We start from the raw sequence: 27,075 nt of genomic DNA on the forward strand, positions 1-27,075 counted from the left end.
TCTATGAATCTATGAATCTATGACTAGAGGGAGCCCCGGGAGAGGCTGGCACGGTGGGTAGCCTGCTCGGAAATGCCGGCACTGAGTTCTCACTCGACTGGAGCAGCTCCAGGGCTGCGGGGAGCTCCCCAGAGCCAGCAGGTTAAAGCCTGGCTTTGTCTTGTGCATCCTGGCTGCACACGGATGTAGCATGGATGCTGTGGCCCTGGGTGGAGAATCACTGTGCAAAACAAACAGTTGCAGGCCACTCTCATGCACGCGCACACCCACTCTTTCAAGCATGTTCGCGCACACATGCACATGCATGTACGCTCATGCACACCCATGTACTTGTGCTCATGCACATATCCACACACATACTCATGCATGCATGCACTTAAGTGTGTGCACACATACACATACCCCCATACACACACACAACCTTTGCAGGCACAGGCCACTCCTGTCCCATCCCAGCATGTGCTGGTGCTGCCTTCCAGCCCCTGAAAACACCTGGGGGGGAAGGGGGGACGTGAGGCTGATCCAACCACATGTGGACACCTCTGTCCCATAATCCAGCCACATGGGGGGATCCCCAAAATCCAGCTATATTAAAGGGGGGGGGCTTATCCAGCCACATTAAAAGGAGAGCCACCTCTCCCCCTGATCCAGGCACATGGGGTGGTCAACACCCCATAATCCAGCAACATTAACAGTGCCTCTGTGTGTGTGTGTGTGTGGGGGGGATACACTGTGGGGGGCATTAACCCATAATCCAGTAACGTTTTTTTGGTGGGTGATCCAGATCCATGGGGCATAACCCAGCCAGGTTTAGAGATAGGGGTTTAACCCCTTAAACAGTCACATTGGCCAGAGGGTTAATTTATAACCTGGATATTTTTTGCAGGGGGTGGGGGGGACCACATAATCTGGCTACACTAAGGTGGGGAGAGTGTCAACCCCATATTCTACCTGCATTACTGCGGGGCGGGGCGGGGCAGAGCCAGCCCCATAGCAGGAGCAGGGGAGGCACCCCATAATTCAGACACATTTGGGGTGGGGAAGACCCTATAATTCAGCCATGCTGGTGCAGGGGCTACCTACCCTCCCTTAAAGCAGCCACACTGTGGGGGGATGGTTATGCTATAACCCAGACACGTGGGGGGCACGCCATAATGCAGCCACCTTAAGAACGGGGGGGATGGGTCACCCCCAATCCAGCAAGCTTGGGGCTGACTCTAAACCAGCCACATGGGGGGCACCTCAAATCCCCCTGCATTAATGATGGTTGGGGGGGGGCCTGGGCCAGCCTCGCAGAGGTAAGCACCCCATAAATCCAGCAATGTGGGGGGGGATGCCCCCCTCCACCAAAATAGCCACATCTGGGGGAGGGGACCTATAATCCAGACACTTTTTGTGGGGTACCCTGTAATGTTAAGGGTTTTTTTTTGGGGGGGGGGTGTTAATCCACCCATATTAAACTGTGTGTTGGGGGGAGATCATTCCCATAACCAGCCACACTATTGATGGGGATTAACCCATAATCCAGCCAGATTTTGTGGGGGGCACCCCCTAATCCAGCTACATTAAGGGGTCTTGGGAGGGGTATTAGGGGTAGGGGGAATGGCCCTGATCCAGCCCCTTTTGGTTTGGGGCTGGAGCCAGGACCGGCTGGTTGTGTCTCCAGCTCTGCCACTGTCATGCTGCTGTCCCTAGTCACGTCCCTTTGCCAAGCTGCACAGCTGTCTCTTGGGCCCACCAGCCCATGTTTCTCCTGGTGCTTCTAACCCAGTAGCATTGGAGCCAGGGAAGGGACGGGTCCCTCTAGTTACCCAGGTCCGTGCTGTCCTGCTGTAGCAGCCCGAGACAGGACATGGCTCAGTAGACCGTGGGTCTGACCCTGCCGCCAAGTGGGCGGATGCCAGGGACCAGCAGCTGCTGCCATACTGGGGCACCTGGTCCCAGCAGAGCACAAGACCCCTGCAACAAGGACTGACAGCCACGGGGAGCTGCAGTACATCCGAAGGATGCCGACAGCCACGTCTGTGGTCAACGGGCCGCGAGCTCAGTGTCTGCAGCCCGTTCCACACACACTAATGGAGGTCTGTTCCTGCCGACTGGTCAGGGCCCTTCCTCAGCAGGGATGAAGGCGCAATGCCGAATGAGCTTGGGGGGCTGCAGACAAGGACACGGCTCCGGCTGGGCCACGGCAGGAGCTGGCAGAAGCTCCCCCCAGGCCCTCACTGCGACAGGCTGGCAGGAGCTCTTCTACCACCGAGGTGCAGCTGCCAAACCTCGCTGCTCTTGCTTTAACAGGCACTGTCCTGGCAATCACCCACTTAGCCGGGCCACAAAGCAGCTGAATCGGAGCATCAAGGGCTTCACAGATTGCCCAGGCCCCGGCCGGGGCCTCTGAGGAGGGCTGTAGGTAGGACATATCTGATGGATGGGAAGCAGGATGGTGGGGAAAGGTTTGGGGGTTCAATAGGGTTTAGAAAATAAGGGGATTTATTTAATCTAGGTCTGAGCCTGGTGGGGCAGGGGGGGCTCCTTACAGAAATACATTTGTACATCATTTCATTTAAATAACCGGCTGGCAAAGCCGGAGCGAGCCAGGGGCTCCCCCGTGCGGCACCCGGTCACTCGGGCGGGTCCTGGCCCTCGGTGGTGGGTGGCGGCGCCTCTGCCAAGGGCGCCTGCACCTCGGCCCCGTCCCGGGCGCGGAAGAGCAGCTCCCCGGACTGGATCACCTGCTCGGCCTGCCAGGTGGCGGCGGCGCCGTACTGCTGGTAGAAGTCCGTGTCGGCCTGGAACATGACCAGGGCCTGCGCCGTGTGCATGCGCACGTGCTGTGCCAGGCTGTTGGCGTCCAGGAACTTCTCCCCGCATGAGTCGCAGGCGTAGAGGATCTGGGTGTTGGGGTCTGCAATAAGATGGGGGCAGAGTGGCTCAGACGTGGCGGGAGGTGCCCACCACATTGGCGCTCGGGGTGGGTGGGGAGGGGCCCAGATGGCAGAGGCTCTGCGGTGCCACGAAGTAAACCCAGAGGCCTCCCACAAAATGCACAGGGGCTTTCTGAGCTCTCTGCCATGGCTCTAGCATCTTCCCAGTCAATAACACAAGTGAATGCCAAGAGGCGACATTTTCCGAGGGGGCTGCGAGTCTAACGAGGCTGAGAACCTCTGCTCCCGGGAACAGCTCTGTGGGGCAGACTGGATGCATGGAGAGCCCCAGCACCCGGCGAGCTCACCCCAGCCACGAGGTCCCTTGGCAAAGCCCCAGGCAGGGACACCCCTGCGGGCAGTGCAAGCAGCTGATCGCACCTGTCACAAGCACGCGGGGCCTGCAGCCTCGCCAGGACCTGGCTGATGGAGAGTGCAGCTGGAGACGTCCTGCGTCTACCCTGCGTGCTCCAAACCTTCCCGAAGGCCCTCGCCGCACAGTGAGCCCGAAACCTGATGGGGTGAAACCCCTTCGGAGGCACCGGCTCCCACGTCCCAGCACCTGGGCAGGTCTGGGGCAGGAGGTGGAAGGAGCTCGGGGGGTTTACTCCTTTAGTGCAGGGTCTCCCGGCTACACGAAGGTCCCCCCTGAGCCCACGCCCCTTGGCCTCCACACGAAGCCTCACCTGCCTCCTGCACCTGCTTTACCGCCTTCGTTATCTCTGCTTTAAGTGCTTCAGTCTCATCTGCTGTCACGGCGGCTGCCACAGGGACCACTGTGGTTTGGGGGAGGAAAGTAAACGAGACTGCGCGTGCTCTCCCAGCTTGTCCCCAGTGCTTCACCCCAGCCCAACACGGCCTGGGCCATTGCTACACCAGGCCCTGTCCCCCGACACCCCAGGACAAGCTAAGCACAGCCGCCCCAATGAGGCGCCTCCCTGACTCACCCGTCAGCTGCGTGACCGCCGTGGCGGCCAGTGCCTCTGTGGCTAAAGTGACCATGTCATCCGAGGCCACCGTGACTATGTTGACCTCGTCGCCCTCCTCCGTCTCCAGCAGCTTCATGCCGGCCTTGCCCTGGTGCACGGTTTTGACGTGGGAGCGCAGGTTGTCCACGCGGTTGAAGCCTCGGCCGCACTTGTCACAGAGGAACGGCTTCTCCCCTGCTTGGGACAAAGCCCCCCCGTCAGAGTTAGCTTGGAGACAACGTGCCCCTGGGGGCGCGGGGTAGGGGGCAGCCCCGGGCCAGGGCCACGGAGCTGGTGGAGGCGGGGCGGCAGGACGCACCGGTGTGGATGATGATGTGCTTGGAGAGGTCCCCCACGTTGACAAAGGCCTTGTTGCACACGGTGCACTTGTGTGGCCGGATGTTGTCGTGGTGCCGGATGTGGTTGGCCAGCTGGCTGGACTGCACGAACCTGGGGGAGACGAGCCGGGGGGGCCTCACAGGGAGCGGCGGGAGCGGGGCCGTCGCTGGGCCCGGTGGGCAGAATGTGGCATCCCCTGGGCCTTCCCCAAGGCCGGGGAGAGCTGGGGGCTTGAGCCCTCCGGCCTGTTCACGGACAAACATCTCGCCCTGCAGCCCTGGGCTTGCTATAGAGCCCCGGGAACAGAAGGAAACTCACCACCTCCCTCTGCCCAGGTCTCTGGTCACTGAGCAGAGCAGGGCCCTGGGCTGAGCCTAGGACGATGTATGAGGGGACGATGGAGCTAACGGCCCCCACACAGCCGCTAGCTGGGCCTGAGGGCTGACAGCCTGCACACCTGACTGATTTGAGACCTGGAGTCGCGCCACGGGGGCTGGGGAAAAGACTGGCTGCCAGACAGCAAGGGTCAGAGCCCCTTTGTGCGCAACTTCCTGGGACAGGCAGCAGTGAACCCCTTCAGCACGACAGAGCCATTTTGTCACCCCACGAGACAGGAGGCTTTTCAGTGACAAGCTCCTAGGATGTCCTGGGCCAGGCCGGTGTCGTCCAGCCCCCAGCTCCTCTTTAATTCAACCATCCCTTCAAACCCGCTGGTGCCAGGACCTGGCGCCCGCATGGAGCTGCAGGACAGGACTGAAGTGGGAATGGGGGGCCGAGGGTGGTGTGGGGCCAAAGCCGAGCCACGTTCCTATCAGCTGGGCCGAGGCCAGGGGCCTCTTCCAGGGGTCCTCACCTCTTGCCGCAGCGCTCGCACACGTACGGCTTCTCCCCCGTGTGCTGACGCACGTGAGCGATCAGCGAGCTCGCTTGAGTGAAGGCCTTCCCGCAGATCAGGCACTGGCAGGGCTTCTCGCCTGGGGGTGAAAGGGGCAGGACAGTCAGGGCAGGGCAGCCGCAAGCACCAGCCTCCGGGATGGAAGAAGGGGGGCAACCAACACAGAGGCCTTGGAGACCAATTCGTGTTCCCATCTCAGTCAGACAGGAGCAGTGGATAAAAGGGACGGGCACCAGTGAGTGGGGGAGTAGACACTGGGATAGGCAGAAGTGTTATAGCCAGGACCATGTGGCCACTCAGCCCTTCGATGGGGAGGACTCAACAGCACTGCTCCTTGATCTACCATCAACATGCTGTAACATGCTTGTAGCATTGGCCTGACGGTGAAGCTGAGACGCGCAAATGGGTGTTCCCGGGCTGGCTGCTCACCAAGGTACTGCTGTGCCCCAAAGGCAGAGCCTCCTGTTCCTACATGGAGGGTGACCATACGCTCTGGCGATGGGCAGCAGGAGGACACCCCGGGGGAACACGGTGGGATAGAGCGAGTCCATCTCCGTGAGAGGAGCGTATCAGCTCGTGCCCCACGTCAGGCACGGCCGGCCCAGCCTACCTGTGTGAATGCGGACGTGTCGCTGCAGGGCCCCAGGGTCGGCAAACTGCCTCTGGCAATGCACGCACACGTAGGGCTTCTCGCCGCTGTGGATGCGCAGATGCCTCTTCAGGTTCCCTTGGAGAAGCCAGACAAGAGGGATTATAGATTGTAAGGGCTGGAAGGGACCTTGCAAGATCATCGGGTCCAGCCCCCCTGCTGCACTAGGCAGGAAAGACAACCGGGGTCATGTGTGTGTGTCTCTGCATCTGTGTGTGTCTTGGCCTAGCACTGTGGACTGCGATGGGGCCCTACCCTGGTAGAGCACAAGCAGCACTCACCAGTGCAACAGGAGCTGCGTGCAGTCCAGCAGGAAGCGCAGCCAGGAGAGACGGCTGCCCGCCACCCAACGGCAACACGGGGGAAAGCTGCCCTACTTGGATTGCAACGTGTCACAGGCTGCAAGCCCTCGGCATTCGGCTTTGGACACGCCAAGACAGCCGGAGCGTTTTGCATTTAATGTCCCTGCAGTGCTCTGATCGAACGGGCTGGGCTGCCAGCTCCCGCGCTGCTAGCTTGAGCCTGGCCATATTTGGTATCCTCCTTCCAGCTCAGCTCTCAGAGTCAGGTCATGCCACGGGAATCTCCTCTGCTGCTTAAAGCAAAGGCATGAACCCTTCAGGATCTGGCGGAAAACCTCGCAGCGGGAGGGCTCGGATGCCAGAAGGCAAATATGAAAACCCTCAGATTCGGCTTAAAAACTCGCGAGAGTCTCAGGACAGTGCATCTTGTGACTTGTCGAGGCTGGTCTCGTGGCTCTTGAAGAGCCGGGCCTGCGATACGGAAGAGGGCACCAGCTATGCCTCTGCCACCTGAGGGCAAGGGAATAACTGCCAATAACACCAGTACGATTTGCAGCAGTGCCCCCACAGCTCCTCCTGCAGAACTGTTCACCGCACATGGCACTGCCTTTCCCAACAGGGAATGCTCACGAGCCCCCGAGCCCAGGGATGCCGTGTCGCCACCGAGCGCCTGGCATGCACCAAAGGAGCCCTGGTCTGGTCTCGACCTACACACTGAAGCCCCCATCCAAGGCTGGGCCTGCTGATCTGTTGCCTCTGCTCGGGGTGATGCTGTCTGCAAAACCCAGGAGACCCTGGAGCTGCTCCCCCCCCACTGCACCCGTCCCTACTTCCTCCCCGCCCGGGGGTACCTGACGTGGTGAACTGCTTGCCACATTCGCGGCACTTCAAGGGGCCATCAGCAATGTGAATCTTCAAGTGCGCCTTCAAGTTTCCCACCTGCCGGCAGACAAGACAGGTCCCTTCAGCCTGGCTGGGCCTCTGGAGTGGAGGCACGCTGTGTCAGACCCTGCCCGCTCTGCCCCATGCACATGGGGGGCACAGTGCTGGTAACAAATGTCTCGGGGCAGCAGAGATGGGACATCCGCTCACACGCACTCACCAGCCGGGGTTACAGTGGCAGGACCAAAGCTTCCCAAATGCTGGAGTGGTGGCTGATGGGGGTACGGGGATGGGCCGGGTTGAACTGTCCCCCTACTCATCACCGGCTTCCGCACTGCTGAGGCAGCAGGATCAAAGAGCTCGGAGGCCAGTCAGGAAACCCTCAAATTATCCTTGGCTCCATCACCATCTTGCTTGGACACCATGGGCAAATGAGCTTCCCCTCCCTGGCCCTCAGCTTTCCCATCTGTACAATGGGGATAGAGAAGCCTCTAACAGCATTAGGCATTTAAGTGCCCAGATACCAAGGGGACGGGAGAGCAGGAGGAGCCTGGGGAAGCCTTCAGTCAAGGCCTGTTTGGAGGGTAACAGTGTGATCTTGTCTAGCTGTGCTGTTCTGTTTCTCCTGGAAAGGACCGTGACACTTCCCTCCAGCCCGCCAGCCTTCCCTTCAACCAGTGGGAGATGCCCAGGGGAGGATACACACACGAGGTGCAGAGAGTGAGGACCTAAACATCTGGCAAGAAGGCAGCTTCAAAGGGTTTTGAGATACCCAGCTACAGGCTTAGAGCCAAACACAGCCTCAGTCATGCCAGCCATCACCCATGGCACCCGGTGGCCTGACACAGCCTCCTGAAGCCCTCTCTCCACGGGCCAGGAAGCAGCCCTGAATGGAGGTGCAGCCCAAGCAGAGTCAATGCCCGGAGCTCACGCCTGCTTCTGCCGAAAGCAGCCAAGCACATTTTGTGACAGCAAGGACTGGAGGGGACGTCTATCCTCCCTGGGGGCTGGGTGCAGCCCTCCAGGTCACGGCAGACTGCCCGAGGAGCCCCGAGGGCTGAGCACCCTCCCCCCACACACACCTGATTAAACTTTTTGTCACAGTGCGGGCACTTGTGCTCCTTGTCGGTGTCGTGGGTCTCCAAGTGGCGCATCTTGGAGGTGGGGTCGGAGAAGGAGCGCCCGCAGTAGTCGCACTGGTAGGGCTTCTCGCCGCTGTGCACCAGCTGGTGCCGCTTGAGGTTGCCCGAAGTAGTGAAGAGCTTCCCGCAGTCATCGCACCGGTACTTGGCCTCCCCCGTGTGCCGCTTCTTGTGCAGGTTCAGCAGGCTGATGAGGCGGTAGCTTTTCCCACACTCTTCACAGCCGTAGGGCTTCAGAGGGCTACAAGAGGGATGGGGCGGGGGTGAGGGACCCTGGGGGCAGCTGGAGGAGAGCTAGCCCACCCTTCTCCCTGAGGAGGTCTTGAGATTGCCCACAGTCTGAGCATGCAGAGCTGCAACGCTGCCCTCCTCTTAGGAGCCATCACAGCTACGTGGTGGAGAGGGGAGCTGGGCTGAACAGTGAGACGTTGAGCAAAGGACACAGCAGAACCACGAGAAGGAGAACGAGGCAGAGTTCTCCAGTCAGGGCCCCGTGTCCCTTGCAGTAAACCAGGGCTACGGCCCACGAAATGGCACCTGGATCCTCCGCCACAGCTTCACGTCTACTGAGGACAGGAAGGCTTTAAAGGTGCCAGTGCCCTGTAGGGCAGCCCCTGTACTTGGTATCTGGATATCAGAGCTAACTGCGCACTAAAGTTTCCTACGTGGAAGATTCCAGGATTGACAGAGCAAATGAGACCATGGGCACCGCCAGGGCATGGGGAAGATACAGAGGTTTGCAGTTGGGCAGGGAACTGTTAGGATCTTTTGGTATAAGAGTCTGGGATCACAGGAAAAAGCCTGCCGGCTGCATGCTTCTGCTTCAATAATAAGCAGGAAAAAAATCACTCAGCAGGGCTGACATTTCAGGCTGTATCATTACACCGAAAAATCAAAGTCCCACTGGGACCAAAGGAGCCATTCACACCTCTCGTTTATTCTTCCAAGCTGCCTGCAGACTCAGGAAGATGACACTGCCTATTTCCTCTCAGCTCCTGGTGCAAATCTACTGTTTACTCTAAAGGGTGAAAGCTGTGGTTTTGGATCATCCGCGGATGGGCTGTGCCAGCCACGCAACTGCCACGGCCACGGGACTGCCAGCCCAGAGGAGAGGGCACGGCGCTGTGGTGGACAGCAGCTGAACTTCATACCGACAAAAACCCCATGTTTTCCCTGGTCAACTTCTTGCTCTGGCTGCTTTATGGGCTTCTGCTGCATTAGGGGACTCATGCAGGAGGGTGGGGGAAGGCAGCATGGAGACAAGGAAGGGCATGACAAGAGAATAAGAGATGTACATGGTGCATCACTGTGGATATTACACCTGGAGCGAAGTGCCCTTCAATCTGGCTGCTAGGTTCCCTGTATCCCTCCCCAGCACCTGGGTCACAAGAGGGCCTCCCGTACCTGTGTGTCTTCTCGTGGGCTTTGCAGGCGGCCGGGTCCGAGAACGCTTTGTTACACTCCCTGCAGGAGAAGGGCTTTTCCCCCGTGTGGATGCGGATGTGCCGTTTGAAGTTGCCAGTGTGTGTGAACTCCTTGCCGCAGTCCTGCGAACAGACGTGCAGAACAGAGCAGTGCCTACGGAGCCCCGTGCGACCCAGGGACGGAGCGGGGAGCTGCTCCCCGACTTGCCTTACCTCACACTTGTGTGTGACCGAACCGTATGCTTTCGACTCTGTTCTGTCGCTGTAGGTGCCTGATCGCAGCAGCCTGGCTTCCCCCGAATTCTCCAGTCCAGAGTCTGTGCCCCCGGATTCGTTATCCTCCGGGCTGTCTCCATTTGCTAATCTTGATGGCTCGTCCTCTGGGATTCTTCCTTCCTCCTCTTCCTCTCCTGTCGTCTCCTCCTCTTCCTCCTTCCCCTCCAGCTCCACTTCCATTTCTGCAGAGATTTAAGATACAGAGGGCTGCTGAAATCTAGAAGGTGAGGTGGGAGACAAAAATCCTACTGCAGCATTTCAAACTGTGGATAAAACGAGCTTATACACTGAGGAGATAAACGAGTGAGGAGCAAAAGGTCAAGGGAATGAAAGCACCCCCCCCTCCTCATGGAAAAGAAGGGGCACACAAGGGCCCTGAACTACGGTGCATCCGAGCTGCTGCGGCCTTCTTCTGGAATCAAATCATTCGGGGCTTTGGCTGTTGCACTGGATGAAAACGCACAAACTTTGACAACCTGTTTAGTCGACACCTATTTCCTGCCAAAGGTTTTGGTGGAAATTTTTCAACTGACAGCACATGATGTTATTCGACATGTAGCTATCCTAACAGATGGATGATGGGATAGGAGGTCACTTCTGCACATCTACACTTGGAAGGGACTGAAAGGCTCTGCAGGCTGACAGCTGTGTGATGGCCCTATGCAGTGGAGTCTGAGGACAGGTGAAGTCTTGCTCTCAGTCTACAAGAGCTTTTAGGTCACCACAGCCGCCACCCGCTAATGCACTTGTGGCAGCCTGGAGCAGAGCTTCCACGCACCGATGGACCAAGTGAACACGATACTGTTAGGTCAGGGTTGGGACACTGGATAGGATGACATGTGGAAGCCTGAGATGCTGCTGCCTGTGGGATGTCCTTCTACAGACACAAGTGCCATCATTCTTTGGGCAACACTTGTGAGGCTTGCAAAAATGCAATTTATATGGCCATGCATGACTCCTATCTGCCCCCTTGTGCTGAAATCACTGTACTCGAGGAAGATGGGAGCATTGCTGTTGCTTTAAAACCAGCGTACAGGAATTTGGGGCTTCTGACCCAGCCAGCTTCTACCAAAGTAAAAACAAGCAGGAACTCATGTGAGCCCTCTGTGCCCTTCTGGTGTGTGTTTATGCCCAGCAGGGAAAGGGAAGGAAACGGGACTCAGGGAACAGGGCCACTTAAATCCAGACTTAATGTGCTGCAAAGAACAAGAAAGACCTGCAAGAGCTTGAACAGACTGATAACTTATCTAGAATCAACACAGCTCCTCTAAGCACCTCCAGCTCCAACTGGGACGTAGCTCTGCAATATCTAACAATGCCTGGGGTTTCACGAAAGCTGTCCAGCAGCAGTAAGGTGAAGGACCATGTTTCCTCCTCATTAATACCACGGGGACCCAGGTGCCCTGAGTACACACACACACACTGGGGATATTCCCCCCTTTCAAAAATGGTGCACCTCCGCTACCATCCAGGTCCTGGGTTTGCAAATGCAAGGTCCTGCACTATGAAAATGAAGCCTTCCCAACTGCAAACCCAAGCTGTGGCTCAGCCCAAAATGGCCCAGGCTGCAGGGATCCACTGTGCGGGGCACCAGCCTGCGCTGGCTGCATAGGGGAATCCCTCTCCCTGCTGGATTTCACCTCCTGTGGCATGGCGCTTCAGCCTATTCCCTGTGAAGATGACAAGGAAGCCTGATCCATCCCTCTGGGCTGAGGAAGGTAGCGGGGAAGAAACAGGGCCTAAGAGGGGAAGCTCCAAAAGCATCAACCACCACCCGGTGCCCGATGCAGATCTGCACCTTGCTCCGATCCTCGGGAAGAGCAGCCCCTGGCAGCTGGGCTGATGTTGCTCGGCTTCGTGTCCTCCAGTGGCAGGTGACTGGGGATCTCCTCTCTCATGGGATCTTCTACACCTAGAAACAACGAAGAGAAAGTCTGAACCATTCACCTTCATGCTTGGGGCAGGCTGTGGGAACACGGCCATCAGACTCGAGTTTCTCAGGATGGTTTTGAGGGAAAGGGAGTGCGCAGGTGAATACGCAGCAGGAGGGAAGGCAAGTGGAAGCCTGGAGCCGCGAAGCTTCCCAATGCTGACCTGTTCTGCTGGTCGCCTTGCTGCCGCCGTCCTCAGTCTCCTCCTTCGCCTCCGTTGCAGCCTCTGCTGTTTTCACCTTCCCTTGTCTGTCAGATGCAACTTGCGTGGCACGGTCGAGGTTGCCCAGCAGCTCTGCTGCTGCTTTCCCTTCCCCAGCTGTTTTTTCATCCCCTACCAAGAGAAGCACAGCCAGGCAAACCACTCTTTATACGTATAGTTATATGGCGGCTTGTTCTCTAACACAGTTCACCCAGGACACGGAGCAACCGGGGAGCACAGCCTATAGTAACCTGCGGCACAAACTGCCTTGAAGTCCTATGAGCAAATACTCACAGTGAGAAAAGAAAGGGCACAAGAGTTATTCAGTATTAAAGTGACCTGCTGGTGCCATACACAAGGATTGGACAGACGTATAAACCCCAGCTCCATCTGGGCAGGGATAGCTAGAGGGAGTACATCTAGCCTAGACCAAGCCAGGGTACCTGGGCCCCTCTCAGACTGACCTGGCCTCAGCAGGACTTGGTCTGCACCAAATCCCCGCACCACTGAGCTGGGCAGGCTGGCAGGGCAGCCCCCTTCAGCTGCAGCTGATGTTCAATGCGTTATACACTTGTGGTGCTAGTGTCCACGTGCATGGCCTGGAAACAACCCGCTCACTGTAACAGGGCAGAGTTCAGTGCCCCCTTCCTTTCTTTTACCCTTCCTTTGGGAGGGAGGGAGGGGTCTTTACTGACTACCTAAGCACTGGTCATCTATGGGACACTGTATTAGAACAGCAAGGAAAACATCAGGATGAAGACAGATGAGTATTTAGTCTCTCCTCCTCCTGCTGAAGGGCCCTTTTGGCAACAAGCTGAAGTCAGGAGAGACCCAGCAGGAGCGGGGAGGTGCGTGGAGTCTTCATACCTGTCACGGCAGGAGGCTCTTGGCTTTCTGCTGGCACGGTGAGAGACTTCAAGGCGTTGCAAGCATTGACGATTTCCTGCATCTGGAGGAAGCCTGCAACTGCCAGCACATCCTCTACATTCTCAGGGCTGAGGCTCAGCTTCGCCGTGTACATGAACTCCAGGACCTGGCCGAGGCCTGCAGAAGGAGAGAGCCAGGGGCAAAACCACCCCCGGGGCCAAGATGAGTGGCCACTGAAAGAGCAGATTAAGAGGCCAGCATCTTAGAGGCTGCATCCTTTAACCCCACATACACAGAAATCACTCAGACTTCTCCCACACTTCATTTCTAGGTGAGAGCAATGAACAACAACCCCGAGTCTGAACTACTTCTTCTTCCTACTAATCTAGCAACGGGGAGATGCATAATTTTTGCAGGCTGACATAAGTGTGCTATGGGTTTTAGCCAGGACGAATGATTAATCATGTATTATTTATTTCTTTATCCATGTGACGTATGCCAGTAAAGGTCACAGCCGCTTACAGCAAGAGAAACAGAGCAACTTAAAAGGACAACTAGCAAAAAATAAAATCCTCAAGTCAAGCAGAGGCCCACGACAACATCTTGGCCTTGCTTTGGTTGTTCAGTGCCTGCCCAAACAGAAGGGCCCTGCAGTGCTTCTGAATGGTGCCCAGGCCCAGGCTCTGGCAGCCTCATGAGAAGGAAGGATTTCCGGAGCTGAGGAGCAGCTGCTGAGAATGACTTCCCACGCACCATCACCAAGGCGCTTGCAGGAGTGGTGCTCGGCTGCCCTTAGGGACCGCGACAGGGGGTGAAGGAGAAGGCAGTCAGGCCACTTAGGGTCTTCTGGTCAAAACCAATGCCTTGATTTGAGCCTGGCAAAAACCACCAGACTGGGTGTGGGGAGAAGGGGTTCAGTATGTAACACCAGTACAGACCCCAGGTACAACCCTAAGCCATTATTTCATCTCCTTGTGCTATCAATTCCCATCTGTAAGACAGGCATGAGGGCTCCTCTTTCCTCCCACTTGTTGTCTCTTGTCTGGAAGCTCTTTGGGGCAGGGGCTGCTGCCCATACTAGTAAATTCTTTCCACCATTTCTGAGTAAACACTAGAAGAAGAGTGCAGTGATTAATGCCCTGTTCTGCTAATGCTGTTAACTTTCAGATGCAATGAGTAGCATTCTCATCACCCACTCCACGTTCCCAGACGGAGGAGACGTTTATATGGATAACTGGGATATCTGGGGTCAGGGCTGTGGACACGAACAGCTGTGGAAGAGAGAAAAGCCCCACACTTCAAAGTATAAGACAATCTCTATCTATTTGTAGAAGAATGTAATAAGGCTTGATTGTCCTGCTGCAGGATGCTCATGCCAACATTGGGGCTGGTGCTCTCTGATACTGGAAGGTCTTCAGGCTCAAGCCAGCCTGTCCATAGGTTCAGGAGAGCTGTCACAATCTCCATTTTGGCCTCACTGGTCTCTAGGCCGTAAGGAACATTTTAAACCAGACTCTAAGCTGGTATCAATTGGCCCAGCTCCACTGACATCCATGGGGCTACATAGATTTACACTGGCTGAGAACGCAGCCTGTTGCTCAGCTCCGTGGCTGCAGCCCTGGCCTCTCCCCGCCTACCTGCTGCATTGCTGATGTCCAGGTGCACCACGTCCTTCTGATCCACAAAGAGCATCCTGAAGTACTCGCTGCAGGCTGCCAGCACTGCCTTGTGAGCCTTGAAGTCAATGCCGTCCACCACGAAGGTGCAGTCGCACAGCAGGCCCAGCTGCCTCTGCTGGTTCAGCTGCTCCAGGACCTGCTTGCTGTGATGGGGGAAATCCATAGCTGAGGAGAGAAAGCAAAGCCATGTGGGCACGGCTGGACCTAGGACTCTGCAAAGAGGGGGAGCAGCTAGCGAAGTGCATTCACAAACACCCTAACGTGGCACAAGTAAAGCAGGGGTATGAGGGCACTGCCAGTGCCCAACCACCGCAAGGGGAGGAGGTTGTTGTTAGGATATATTCAGAAGATCCAAAGGACTGAAATACCCATCTATATCTTAAAGAAAAAAATCCTTGTAAATAATTCACACCCATCATGCTGTGCATCCCGGTAGCCTATGTAACTGCATGCACTTCATCTCCTCCCTCCAAGCGAGTCTCTATGGCTGCATCTAAAAACCTGCATTAGAAGAACCCTGCGTTTTCCAAATCATGCACTCAGGAGTTAGGAAAGGCCTGATTTAAGGTTGCCCATGAGAAATTATTTCAAGCCCCATGCTCGCAGTCATTAATCACAGGACCCCAGGGCCTGAGCACAAGGGTGGCAATTATATTTGCTCCTGATTCAATGTGTGGTGCTCAGCTCTCTGTAGCCCACCCCCGTACACCGAATATGAAATCTTGGGCACTCCTATGACATTTTCAAAGAGACGCCCCTTTGAGAAAAGGCAGCGCCGCTCTGCTGCTGCACGCCTGCGGTTCTGAGGCGCAGAGAGATCGTTTTCCAACGACTGGACAAAACTCTTAAGTGCGCTCTCACTGTTCAATTTGTGAAGTCCAGGGACTGATTTTTCCCACCCCCCAAAAACTGTTCCATGTTTTTACAGTACTTTATAGAGGTCTTGCAGCACAGCCCCAATTGGCTCTGGTTGCAGCGGGAGGCTCTCTGCACTTCTGCGAGTCTAGCCCCCGAAATCTCACGGCCTCTGGTGCTAAAACCCTTTCTTTGGGTCCAGTCCTTACTGTCCCCAGAACGGAGCAGGAGAAACAGCATCAAGGCCCACAGCTACTGAGCAGGTGGCACAGGGAATCCTCCGTCTCCTTGCATGCAGTCCCAAACTTGAGAGGGTTTCAGCTACCCCAACCACGCTGCCTCACGCAGCAGATAAGCTTTAAGGAGCAGTCACCCGAGCTGATCGTTATGCTACAGAGCAGATGAACACCTAGCAATATCCCGAGCAGCCCAAGGGCGGGGGCAGGGAGGTTGGTGTTGGAGTACGTGGCTTGTCTTTAAATAACTTGCAGAAGCAATTCTTGCAGAGAGAGGTGTTTTTAGCAGAGGCAAATGCAAAGGGGAAAACTCCGCCTCGGCTAAGTAGGGCTGAGTGCTGTAGCAATCAAAGTGCATCACCAGGTTTCAGCTTCCATCTTGCAGCTGCATGGCAGAGCTAGCATAAAAGCCACTTGGGTGCATGGGGCTGACTGTGATGGAAGGACTGGCCTTAAAACTTACACAGGTTGGACAAAAAGAAAGTCTCCAAAGGACCTGGCGTGTGCTTCTGGAGTTGGAGAATTACACTGTAGGATATGCTTCTGCGTGTAATGCCATGCTCAAAGTCCCTATCCCTCTCCTGTTACTCCTAACCCTTAACAAACTGAAGAAGCATATGCTGACCTTTTCAGGAAAGCTGTGAAAAAAACACCCCAGGAGTCACTCCATGCTTTTTCCAAAAGGAAGGATACTTGTAGGGGAGAGAGAGAGACACTTGCTCTCCTGAGCTCATCTACTCACATTGTCCATTCACCACCTGAAGTCATAACCCCGTTTGCGAATCACTCCCCCAGCAGCAAACTGCATTCCTACAGGCTCAGCTCATGGGTTCAAATGAGCAAGGCACATATGCATGCTTAACAATGAATAAATCAAAGACTTTGTATTCGTACTCAAGCCTCTGTTCATAAAAGACTGGGGAAGAGAGGTAGGAAATTCAAGGTTTTCCAACCAAAACTCACAGAAGCAAATTAGACAAATCCTGTGGAATGATAAAAACTCAGAATGAAAGACACCAGTAACGTTCAACACACAGTTAAGGTATGTGGAGATCGGTTCGCATGATGCATTGGTGGCTTTAATAAAGAGGATCAGGTCTGAACAACGTCCCTAGAAGAACCCAACGTTGTCCTTTCTAGCTCCTACCCAGAGGGACCCGAATGAAGAACATGTGAGCAGACCACATGGGGAAAGTGTCTTATTTCCAAATTCAAAAAACCAGCTCAACCAAATTGAATTGTTTTGCAAAAAAAAAATCTTCCTCTCTGGACCCAGCCCCCAAATCAGATTGTTTTAGGCCCGGTTCAGAAAACTGCTCTGGAGCGAGTGAAGCGCATGGGAAGAGTCAGGAAGAGAGGCCCTGAGATGAGTTAAGAAGAAGAGTCGCACGCATTCAGCCCTAACGATACTGCAAGTGGCCGCCGTCCTCAGCCAGAGATCTCAGCCGACCAAGCTGCGGGCAACACGGGGTAGGACAAAGTTGCTAAGAGAAGTCGGTTCATTTTTCGAGTGCAAGACGGGGGCTGTCTACACCACCCTGGGCAGTGCCCCAGAGCATCTCTGTGAAAACCCTCTCCTGCTCCGTTGTGCCAAGTCCTGGTACCTCACCCTGGCACACAGCCAGTGCCACTCAAAAGGCATCAACCTGGCATTTTTTTGGCATGCATTTGCTGGGAACGGGCAGGAGCAAATGGACTTTCACTGCAACACCCCTCAGCACTCTCAGCTGTGATAAAGACATGCCCTTGGACTTTTAAAATCCGCTTATTCCAAGAAGAGACAAGAGAAACAGGGACAGCGAGGCTGAGAAGTGGTCGGCGGCTTTTAGCCATGACGACTGCTGATGAGGTGCTTTTGAGACCGGGGTGCCAGCAGAGCGGGACCGTGATATAAAGCAGCCGTGAAGCAACACCACAAGGAACCACGACCCCGAGGAGTGCAGATCGCTTCCTGATTCCCTGCAACTTCCTTTCTCTCTTGCTCCCCAAAGGGTCTTGGAGCCGCAGAAAGAGATCAGAGCAGCCAGGGTGGATCTGACGAGCAGTTCTCAGGCAGCGATGCATGCGCCAAGCAGAACAGAAAGCTGTCCTCTGCGCAGCGCTTTTCCCGAGCGAGATGCTCACTTCCCAGGCTCTCAGCATCCCAGGCCGCTCTCGAGTCCCCAGCTGAGCAGTGTGCCTAGCACCTACCCTCCGACAGCTAGAGAGGCTGATACAGAGGGAGCTGTTGGACTCTCTGTGGGTTTGAAGAGATGTGGGCAGCTACAAACATGCTGGTGAATGCAGACGGGTAATACATGACCCGGGCAGCGTGCTACACACAGGGACAGCCCGCAGCAATAGCCTCTCATCCTGAAATGACTCAGACGTAGGAAGAGCAGCCCTGAATGTAGGTAGGAGGCAATCTGCTCGCTCGCACACGATCATATATTCACCAGTTTCCATGGCACCAGGTTGGCGGGGTGCCCGGGGCAGACAGGAAAGCAAGAGGTGGAGGCTTTCCCTTTCGGCGAGTTCAGCAGCTCTGGGCTCAGCTTCTAACCCAAAATGCAAGCCTGAGCTTTAATGCAAAAATCTCTCCGAGCTGTCCGGGCAGGCTCCGTCTTGTTTACTCACGGCACTCAGGCGTGGAGAGATGCGTCTTTCTGCTGCACAAATGCCCCTCGTGTCCTTCGGCTTTTCTGTGCCCACAATCCTAGCGTGCAACCTGCTGCTCGGGCAGGCTAGAGGCTGCAGGCAGCGAGTACAGCTGACACAGCCTGCCTGAATAAGCTATGCGACTGGCCATCCAGGGCTCAAGCAATGCACCGAGGCCAGGGCCAGCAGCACCTGGAAACATATAGAGAAAGAAAAGGAGATGGCCTCATTAGTGAGGGACCAGTGCCTCCCTACACTGGTGTTTAGGGGCTGGGCTGCAGTACTGAAGGGGAAGGTGGCTACATTTTGGTAACCTGCAATGGAGCGGATCGGGGCTCCCCCGAGTGCTAGGCTATCAAGCAATAATTGGACCCAGAGAGATCAGGGTACGTGTGTGTTGTGACAGCGCCTGGCTGGCTTTAAAGAGCTTCGTCATTTTGTGCTGAGGTTAAACACTGCTGTATTTAACATGCATCTGCTGTGCCTCACCGCCGAGCTGATGTGATTCTTGTGATCTCCTTGGAGTCTTCCTTTCCAGCACGCTGCGATGTAACCTTTTCAAAAATTCACAGACCCCACGGTAGCAATTTGCTGCAGGACTTTCAAGGATTTATTAAGGTTACAGTATCAATGAAGCTCAAGAGCGATAATGAGCAGGGAAAGTCAGATGGGTTATAATTAGAGAGAAGACAACAAGTTCCTCCGGCAGGCTGTGATCCACGAGGCTCGGCCAGCGGAAGAGCCCTCCCCGTAGCATTAAGCTGTGAAATGCTGATGCTAACCTCAGTTTTCTCCTGCCAGGAGAAATCAAGATAGTTTCCGTGGCTCATCCACAGCCATCGGAGGATCACGCAGCACGGGCTGAAGGCATTAATCCAGACCGCTAAACCTGAGCACCAAAAAGGGAAGGCTTTTGGCTTTCCACCCACGCGCTCTTTCAAGTCACCTTCTGCACTCGGAGATGCTTTTCCCTTCAAACACTTGGTTAAGCCCTTCTGAACCGCGCTGAATCGAGAGGTTTTGCTCCTGGTAATAATATCACCAGCACACTGCAGTACTACGAGAACCATTTATCTCTGCCTCTCAAAAACTTTCAGCCAGCGGTAGATAGCCCTGAAGAGGTCTCAGCTTTACACGTGGAGACGCGCTGGGATCTCAAGTGACTTGTGACCCTGGGCAGGATCCACGATGGAAGATCTGGTTCTGGGGTTCAAACACTACACCATCCCTCCTCCGACGGAACATATTCCTGTAATGACACTAGGTAATTAATGGTTTAGAAATAACTTTCACCTCTTTCACTCAGGCTGCTTGTATCCAGCGTTCCCCGGCCCTTTGACAGGTACAAAGTTAACTTAAATCTGAAATGGGAGTCGCTGTGACTAATGCAGTGGTTCAGCGCAGCCTATTCGGCTTCATGGGGCTGCCTGCATTGCAGGAGAGATCAGGAGGGATCCCCATGCCACTCTGCCTTTGCCAGCGTGGCATTGAGGTTTCAGCCTTAACAGAACAAGTCTCTGAAAAGCCCAAGGACCTGGTGATCCTGTATGAAGCAGGAGCTGCTGCCTTCCCTTTTCTAGCTTGCCATGTATCCCAGGAGCAAGTCTGATCTGAGCACCCACCCCTGACATATTCCACCAAGACCATTCTAGCACACGCTGCTTGGACTCATAAAAAACCCATGTTCTCCGATATCCTTCCAGGCTGTTATATTCCCCCAGGTAATACAGCCACACACTTATACTTGCACAACGGGCAATGTGCAGGTTCATTTCAGTCACAGCTCCTTTTGTTACTTCTTTAGAGAAAACTCTCTCTCTTTGCTGGACGCTATCTCCTTTTTGTGATGAGCTAGCTTCCTGCACTTCAACCTGCCGTTACTATAGAGGCAAATATTCCTCCACTCCCATCAGTCTGGTGTTCTCATTACAAAGGATGGAAATTTCCACCAGAAACTGTGAAGTCATGGAGGTGAAGTTAAAGCACATGCTATTTTATTCTGAAGTAATGAATCCCACAAAGCTCCATTACAGCATTCGCTTCCTTTGGGCTCCCAAGACCCCTGCATCAGACTGTCTCAGACCTGGACTTGGCACAGTGTGATGCATTTAAACGACTGCCCTTGTCTCTGCACCTCATTTGCACTTCTTCAGCTGCTGTTTGATTTCTTCATGTCCTGGATCTTCTCTCTCTGCTCCTAAACACCAGCAATGCATTGGCTTTGCCTAATTTAGCTGATCCTCCAAAGTTTTCCAAGATGACAGTACACACAGACATATATAGCATGAAGGCAGCCCTGTAATAAGCTGGATAAAATACCTGTAAGTACCTGGATGCCTGTAACAAGCCACGCTTATGGCTCCTCCCTGCCTCACCTGCACTATGATCACCACCACCCCCTCCTTGGAAGCACTTGGAGTATTTCAATCCCCCCAGCGGACGCCACATCTCTTTAAAATTAGTTTTCCACCAAGATGTTTCCATCTTCTCTCCAAAATGTGGATGAGTTTCCTTTACTGACACCCTGTGCCCTTTCAAAATTATGCTGACCCAGGGCCAGCACAAGCAATGCTGAGTGTAAGACCAGCAACAGGCTGAATGCCCAACTCGATCTGAGCCTACAAGGTTTGAAATGGGAGATTTTACCACTGGAAAAAAAGAGAGAATCTCTTTCCACGCAGAGAAATAAGCAACAGCTTCCAGCTCTGGTGCTCAGAGATGGGACTTCAAAATCACAGTAATTTTAGACGGCAGAAGCTCATTGTAAGTAAATGTTAGAAGCTATTTTGCATGTGAACCATGAGCCTTGTGCAATTGGACTCTGGGTTATTAAGGTAGCTCAGCTTTATAAAATAAAGTAGTACAAGAAGCAGTTCTGCCCATCAACAAAAAAAAGTTGTAAAGATTTTCCACAGTGTTTGTTTTTCCAAGCATTAGGCGGCTTAGACAGCGCTACCATGCAGTCTGCGTACGAAGGATTTTATTAGTTCCAGGTTAGGGTGGCATGCATTACGCTCTTAAATTATAATTTCATGTTCGGTCAAGCAAAAGGCACCTCGTATTCTCCATCTCTGTCAAAGGGGTAGAGATTTTCTTAGAAGTCTTAAAACACGATCAGACAACAATACAGAAATCTGCTTGCTAAAATTCCTCGGAGCCCGGTGGGAACCGACTATTACTAACTGAAATCAGGTTATTGGTCCGCACTTCAGGAATTACATCAACATGCTTGCAAGTTCGTAAATATTTTTACCTTTTTTTCCATGAACAAACATCCCCCAAATCCCAGAGTCAGTGGCAGAGATAAGAGCAGTACCCCAGTCTCTCAGTTCGCAGTCCTGGATCTTCTGCTTTGGACCATGCTGCCCTCTTGAATGTCAAGGAGACCTTCTCATCAGGGTTTACTTCCTACGGAACAATTGTTCTATTCATCAGCCAGGCTTATCAGAGGGTCCAGAGTTACTAGAAAAAACCAATTTTAGCATGGCTTTATATTCAAAGGTGATGACTTGCAGATACGCAGTGCCGTTGTGGATTATTGACACGGCTAAAAGATGGGTTTAGTTTAAAATTACACAAAAAAGGGAAAAATAACAGCTCTGGGAAATGCTGGATACATCATTACTGTTAGGTACAATAAGGTGACTAATGCCCATGCCTTTCTCCTGGTGGGGTTTGTCACACCTGACTTGGAAGGCAGATGTCCAGAAAAGCTAGTGACAAGACTAGAGTAATACAACCGCTTTGGTTTGGTCAACTGATCTTTTACAATGTTTTACTTTATTTTGTCATTCAGATAGTATAACGAATGTGAGGCTGTTGGAACAGCAGCCAGATCCAGTTGATGCCACACTGGTGAACAGTGGTATTTTTACCAGGCTACTCGAGCTCACACCAGCGGCTTACTTAAGCAGATCGCCTCCAGTCTAATAACACGCTACTTGCTCTCAGTGAACTGGATCCTTATTTCTATGATGCAGCTTTAAAGAATAAATAGCAATAAACAGTAAAAACACACTAATGGCCCAGTGGTGAATGGCTTGGGCCCAACAGCATGTTTCGCCACAGACTCACTGGGTGACCTTGTGCAAGTCACTTAGCTTCTCCAGTTCAGTTTTCCCGTCTGTACGAGGGAGGCGAAAGCATTACTCAGCTTCTGAGCAGCGTTGTGAGGCTAGTACATTAAGCATTGGAAAGTGCTCAAACGGCACGGTAATAAGGGCCATATACGAGGAAGAGGCCACAGAACTATGCACTTCCAAGTAGCTCTGGACATCTCTCCCACCGAGGTCAGAATCAGAAGGCTTGGCCATCTGCGATAAACTCAATAAAACACTGCATTTTAGAAGTCCATTCTTAGCATCTGATGAAATAGGCTCATCTATGAAGGTTCATGCCTCGCTGAACCAGTTAGTCTCCAAGGTGACAACCTGCCTGACTTCAGGCAAACATGAAGTCGGGTCTGCTAATAGGTTAGACAATGTATTTGTATAGGACGGTTTGTATAGGGGGTCAGACGGGTTGGACTAGGTGTGACCTTTGGAGGTCCCTTCCAGTTCTACTTTTCTATGATTATCTTAACAGCAAAATATAAAACCATTATTCCCAAATCAACCCATTGCCTACCAAGGACAAATGAGCTGGTTTGCATGTACAGATCTCACTGTCTCGTCTACTCTGGTTCTTAGGCTGTGCCCATCAAAGTGGTATCTAGGCTAAAATAAAGAGCAAGGTAGCTCACACTCAAGAATGAAGCCAAGCTACTACAGTGACAGTGCTCTGAACTGTACCCTCTCGACAACATACTTGTGCTGTTCTCCCTCTCAATCTCTTGCTGACATTGCTGTCAGGATTTTTTTATTACCGTATCAATCACTGTGATGGAAAGCTTAGCATGAGACACCTTCTGTAGTGATGGCACAGCAGCAGTGGGACTGTGGGATCATATGCCTAGGGACATTTGAGTGGTGATCCTTGTTAGCAAGGTTACGCAGCAAACAAATGACACATTTTTTTGGAGTGTTTCAGCCCTGAATTTATGCTTCGTAGTTAAATGTTAATAATTTTTAAAGGACCATAACCTTCATTTTTTTAAATCTGGTAATCGACATTAGAAATTAGATTAGGATGGTCAAGCCAATCTGATCTCGCAGTCTGGCTAGTACAGCACACTTCAGAGGAAAGCACAGTCTCCATAACCGACAACTACAGAACAGCTTGCTAACAGACATTTCTTTCTAATCCTCAGTAACGTAAGACCGGCTTCGGTATCTTGAAGCACAAGGTTTTATACCCACCCTCTCTTATTTTATCAGCCCATACATAACCAAAGAGGATAATGTTATCCATGCACGTTTAACCTGTTTAAAATTGGTTAAGATTTTGGCTTTGATGTAGTCCAGAGACAATGAGTTCCACAAGCTGACATACCGCATACAAAAAGTTTCCTTATATCACTTTTAAATTTGTTGTTTTTCAATGTCGCTGAACTCCCGCTGGCTCGGGTACTGAAAGGATACAAAGCCACAGAGGACTTACTTTCTGTTTATGGTCATCTTCCCTTTTAGTGCACCAACTCCATGCCCCAGAAAGATCCTAATCTTTGCAGACAGATCCTAATCTTGGCAGTCTCTGCAGACAGAAATCTTTCCCTGCTTTCAACTAATTTTGCTGCCGGTCCCTACATGCCTTCAATTTTTGCCAAATTTTTTGACAGGCAACGTGTACTGAACTCAGCTTTCTAGGTTAGAACGTGTCATTAATTTGCATCACTGCATCGTCATACTTTTAATAGAGTAACTCGACTTACAATGTTTCGAGTTACAACGTTTCGCGCTTACAGCGTTTCTAAACGGACACCGTTTCAACTTTCTGACGTCAGTTTCCACTTTACAACGCTTGATGCGATGTGACGCCACGCCAGCAAACAAGTCGCTGTCACCCATCACCCTGGAGAACATCTGTCCAAACTTCCTTGAACACTTTCTTTAAGAAAGCAGACAAGACTCCAGAAAAACCTGCAGCCAGGACTCCTGAGACGAATCTAGCCAAGAACCCTTCAAAAAGTCCAGCAAAGTCACCTCAAAGAAGTCCTTCCAAAGCAATATGATTGATAAATACATTAATGTAGCTATAGGCAGGCAAGGTTCCTTGGGTGAATTTGATATCTTTTATTAGACCAACCCAAATGGTTGGAGAATAGTTATTAAGCAAGCTTTCGGGTTCAAAAACCCTTCGTCAGGCTAAGGAAGTTCCTCTATAATTATCTGAGTACAAAATTCTGGGTTATTTTTGGTGAAAACGGGGTATCGGGCCTTGGTTCAGGAACTAATCCCCCATTTATAACATTGTTTCCTATGGGAAAAATCAGTTCCGAGTTGCAACGTTTCAACTTGAGACGCCGTTTTCAGGAACCGATTGTGTCGTAAGTCCGAGGGCTGCCTGTACTCTCTACCGTACTCCTTACGCATCCCGACAGGCTTGGCTCTTTTGGCTTGTCACCGTGCACTGACATAACAGATGTTTTTCCTGAGCGGTCTACAGTGATCCCCAGCCCCAAGCAGCTGCTATTTTGAGGGGCATGTTGCAGAGATGTGAAAAGAAAACAGTATTATTTGGTCAGCAGTGAAAATGTCTTTCATGTTCTACCTCAGTGCATGTAACATGTCATGTCAAGTGATGAACCGTGACAGGCAATGAAACTATTGGTGGGAAAGGATCTAATGAACAAAGACCTGCAGAGGTGCACTGTCTTCTCCCTGCACAAATCCCAGCCATTGAGAAGACACTTCTGTTGTGTGTTTGTACCCTAAAGCAGGGTCTGGGCAAAAGCTCTGGTTTGAATGGGCTTTTGCAGCCTGGAGAAGCAGGAAGACGAGGGCTCAGACACCCCCAAGGTTATCTCACACGTTGAGACGTCTCACTCCTGTTTCTCATATCAGGCTCTAGCTGCTGAGGTTTCATACTTGGGGTAGTAGATATCTGACAGTTTTCAAGCCCTGCCATGAGGATCCACTCCCCTGTGATTAACATGTGACACGTTGGCTGTGAAAGTGCCCAGTGTACAACCTACAAGTGGTTACACGCTGATAATTCCCGGCCATAAAATGTCATAGGAATCAAAGGGCTTGCCTGACTGCGGGACAACAAAGTGCCGGTCCTGGCTAGCGTGGCAGCGCTAGAAAAGCCCTGGAAGCTGCTTGATTCGCACCCTGCTCTCACAAGCATCACCTCTCTGACAAGACCCGTAAGCAGCTCAGACACGTCCTGACTTCAGAGGTGCCGAGGAGCTGCTATTTCTGTGTCTCGTAAGAAACGCTCCTTACCGTGGGAACTTCCAGAGCGCTACGTTCAGCAAACCGGTTGCAATTAGCCTTCGATTCCTCCTACAGACACAGCCGAGGAGGTGACGACGTGTCAGGCGTTGGAAAGACCCCCCAGCGACATTAGGGAAAGTCACAATTCGGGCTCAAAGAGATTTGCAAAGAAACGCGCTTTACGGATTCAACTCTGCCACCAACTGCGCGGCACCATCCATCAAACTAAGCCAACACGAACTTCTGTAACACTGAGCTTTACTCATAAAACACATGCCGATCGGCTCCGATGCGTCACCGACACAACAGTACGATCTATTTATTTCTACAAAACGCCTCTCCGGCATCCAGGTGCTGCACTAACACCAACGTACTTAAAATGACACATGATACAAAAAAAAAAATGATATATATATATATATAAATACAACCCAGGGTTCCTCTGCTTTGCCCAGGGAGCTGCTTTTCGATCGGTGGCGCTCAACCTTTTTTTGCACCGGGGTTCGGGTTTTGTCGCGGGACTCGTTCGTAAACGTCGACGGCCGGGCATGGGGGGGGGTCCCGAGCAGCCCCTCGCAAGCTGGAGCACGTGGGAAACCCCACGTTTTTCTCCTTTAAAGGAGAATCGTGTTGAAAGTTTGCTCGCGACCCGTCACATACGAGCCACGGGGTGAGAAATGCCGCCGTACGAGATGCCCCGACGCTTTCCCGGCGCGGCGAGACGAGGCAGACACTCGGCAGACGGGACGCGCTGATTCCCACCGGGAACGAAGCGGGGCCGCGGAGGAGCGGGGGGGGGGGGGCAGAGGGGTGCGGCGCGGATCCGCCGCCGCCGGCCCAGCAGACGCCCCACGGCTCCAGGGGGGCGCGGGAAGGCGGCTCCCCGCCATCGCGGGAGCCCCAAAGGCCGGTTCAGGGGCCGGAGGGGGTCGGGGAAGGCCCCCTGCCCGGAGCGGAGGGGGACGGGGAAGGGAGCGCGCGGGGGCTGGGGACAGAGGGTGCCCCCCCCCCCCCCCGGGGCATCAGAGGGAGGAGGGGCAGGGCTGAGGGCGAGCCAGCATTAGCTGCAGCCCCTCCCCCCCCGGGGTAGTTACCCCACCCCCCACGGGGGATCACCCCCTCCACGGGCAGCTACCCCTCCCACCCGTAGTTACCCTTCCCCCCCCATCCCCCTCACGGGCAATCACGCCCCATGGGGAATCATCCCCCCCAACGGGGAATCGCCCCCCCGCAAGGAGGCGACCCCTGCCCCCGGCTACCTGCCATCCCGGCCCCGCGGGGGTCACATCGCAGCCCGCAGGGCTCGGAGGGACACGGACCAGACAAAGGGCGCCGCCATCTTGGGCACGGGCGGAAGCGGCGTCTCAGCGGGCTTCCGGCGCATGCGCGGCCGCCGCCGGGGGAGGCCGGGGCCTGGGCTGCTGCTGCTGCGGCCAGGCCGGGCCGGGCCGGGAGTGCGCATGCGCAGGGGTGCCAGTCACGTGGTGCTTGGGGACTCCTGTCACACCACTAGGGGCAGGGGTGGGCACGTGTGTCTACTGCCCTGCCTTCTGC

The 27,075-nt window shown here is 53.7% G+C and overlaps 1 protein-coding gene across 3 annotated transcripts; it reads right to left on the minus strand.

The window, feature by feature from the left end:
* Nucleotides 1-2,469: 2,469 nt before the first annotated feature.
* ZBTB17 (zinc finger and BTB domain containing 17) lies at nucleotides 2,470-26,899 on the minus strand. 3 transcript variants are annotated; one of them, XM_014597964.3, is made up of 16 exons: nucleotides 26,781-26,899; nucleotides 21,459-21,613; nucleotides 14,436-14,642; nucleotides 12,799-12,975; nucleotides 11,893-12,063; nucleotides 11,597-11,710; nucleotides 9,736-9,980; nucleotides 9,503-9,645; nucleotides 8,039-8,339; nucleotides 6,926-7,013; nucleotides 5,734-5,850; nucleotides 5,082-5,202; nucleotides 4,209-4,339; nucleotides 3,869-4,084; nucleotides 3,608-3,697; nucleotides 2,470-2,902 (listed from the first exon to the last, which is right to left on the minus strand). In XM_014597964.3, exons 2-16 carry the CDS (start codon nucleotides 21,478-21,480, stop codon nucleotides 2,619-2,621), a joined length of 2,427 nt encoding a protein of 808 aa, XP_014453450.1. In that variant the 5' UTR covers nucleotides 21,481-21,613; nucleotides 26,781-26,899; the 3' UTR covers nucleotides 2,470-2,618. The 3 variants fall into 3 exon arrangements, with proteins under 3 accessions (XP_014453450.1, XP_019355586.1, XP_014453451.1); XM_019500041.2 differs by having other exon boundaries at nucleotides 21,459-21,667; XM_014597965.3 differs by lacking the exon at nucleotides 21,459-21,613.
* Nucleotides 26,900-27,075: the final 176 nt, after the last annotated feature.

The sequence above is a fragment of the Alligator mississippiensis genome, chromosome 13, assembly GCF_030867095.1.
Source record: "Alligator mississippiensis isolate rAllMis1 chromosome 13, rAllMis1, whole genome shotgun sequence".
Lineage (NCBI taxonomy): Eukaryota > Metazoa > Chordata > Crocodylia > Alligatoridae > Alligator > Alligator mississippiensis.

Excerpts from the sequence above, each read along its gene's own strand:
- ZBTB17 (XM_014597964.3), bottom strand. The coding sequence starts at position 21,480 with ATGTTTGTTCATGGAAAAAAAG. Across the intron at positions 4,085-4,208 it reads GCACATCATCATCCACACCG|GGGAGAAGCCGTTCCTCTGT; the intron begins GTGCGTCCTGCC and ends TGTCCCAAGCAG. Across the intron at positions 2,903-3,607 it reads AAAGCAGGTGCAGGAGGCAG|ACCCCAACACCCAGATCCTC; the intron begins GTGAGGCTTCGT and ends ATCTTATTGCAG.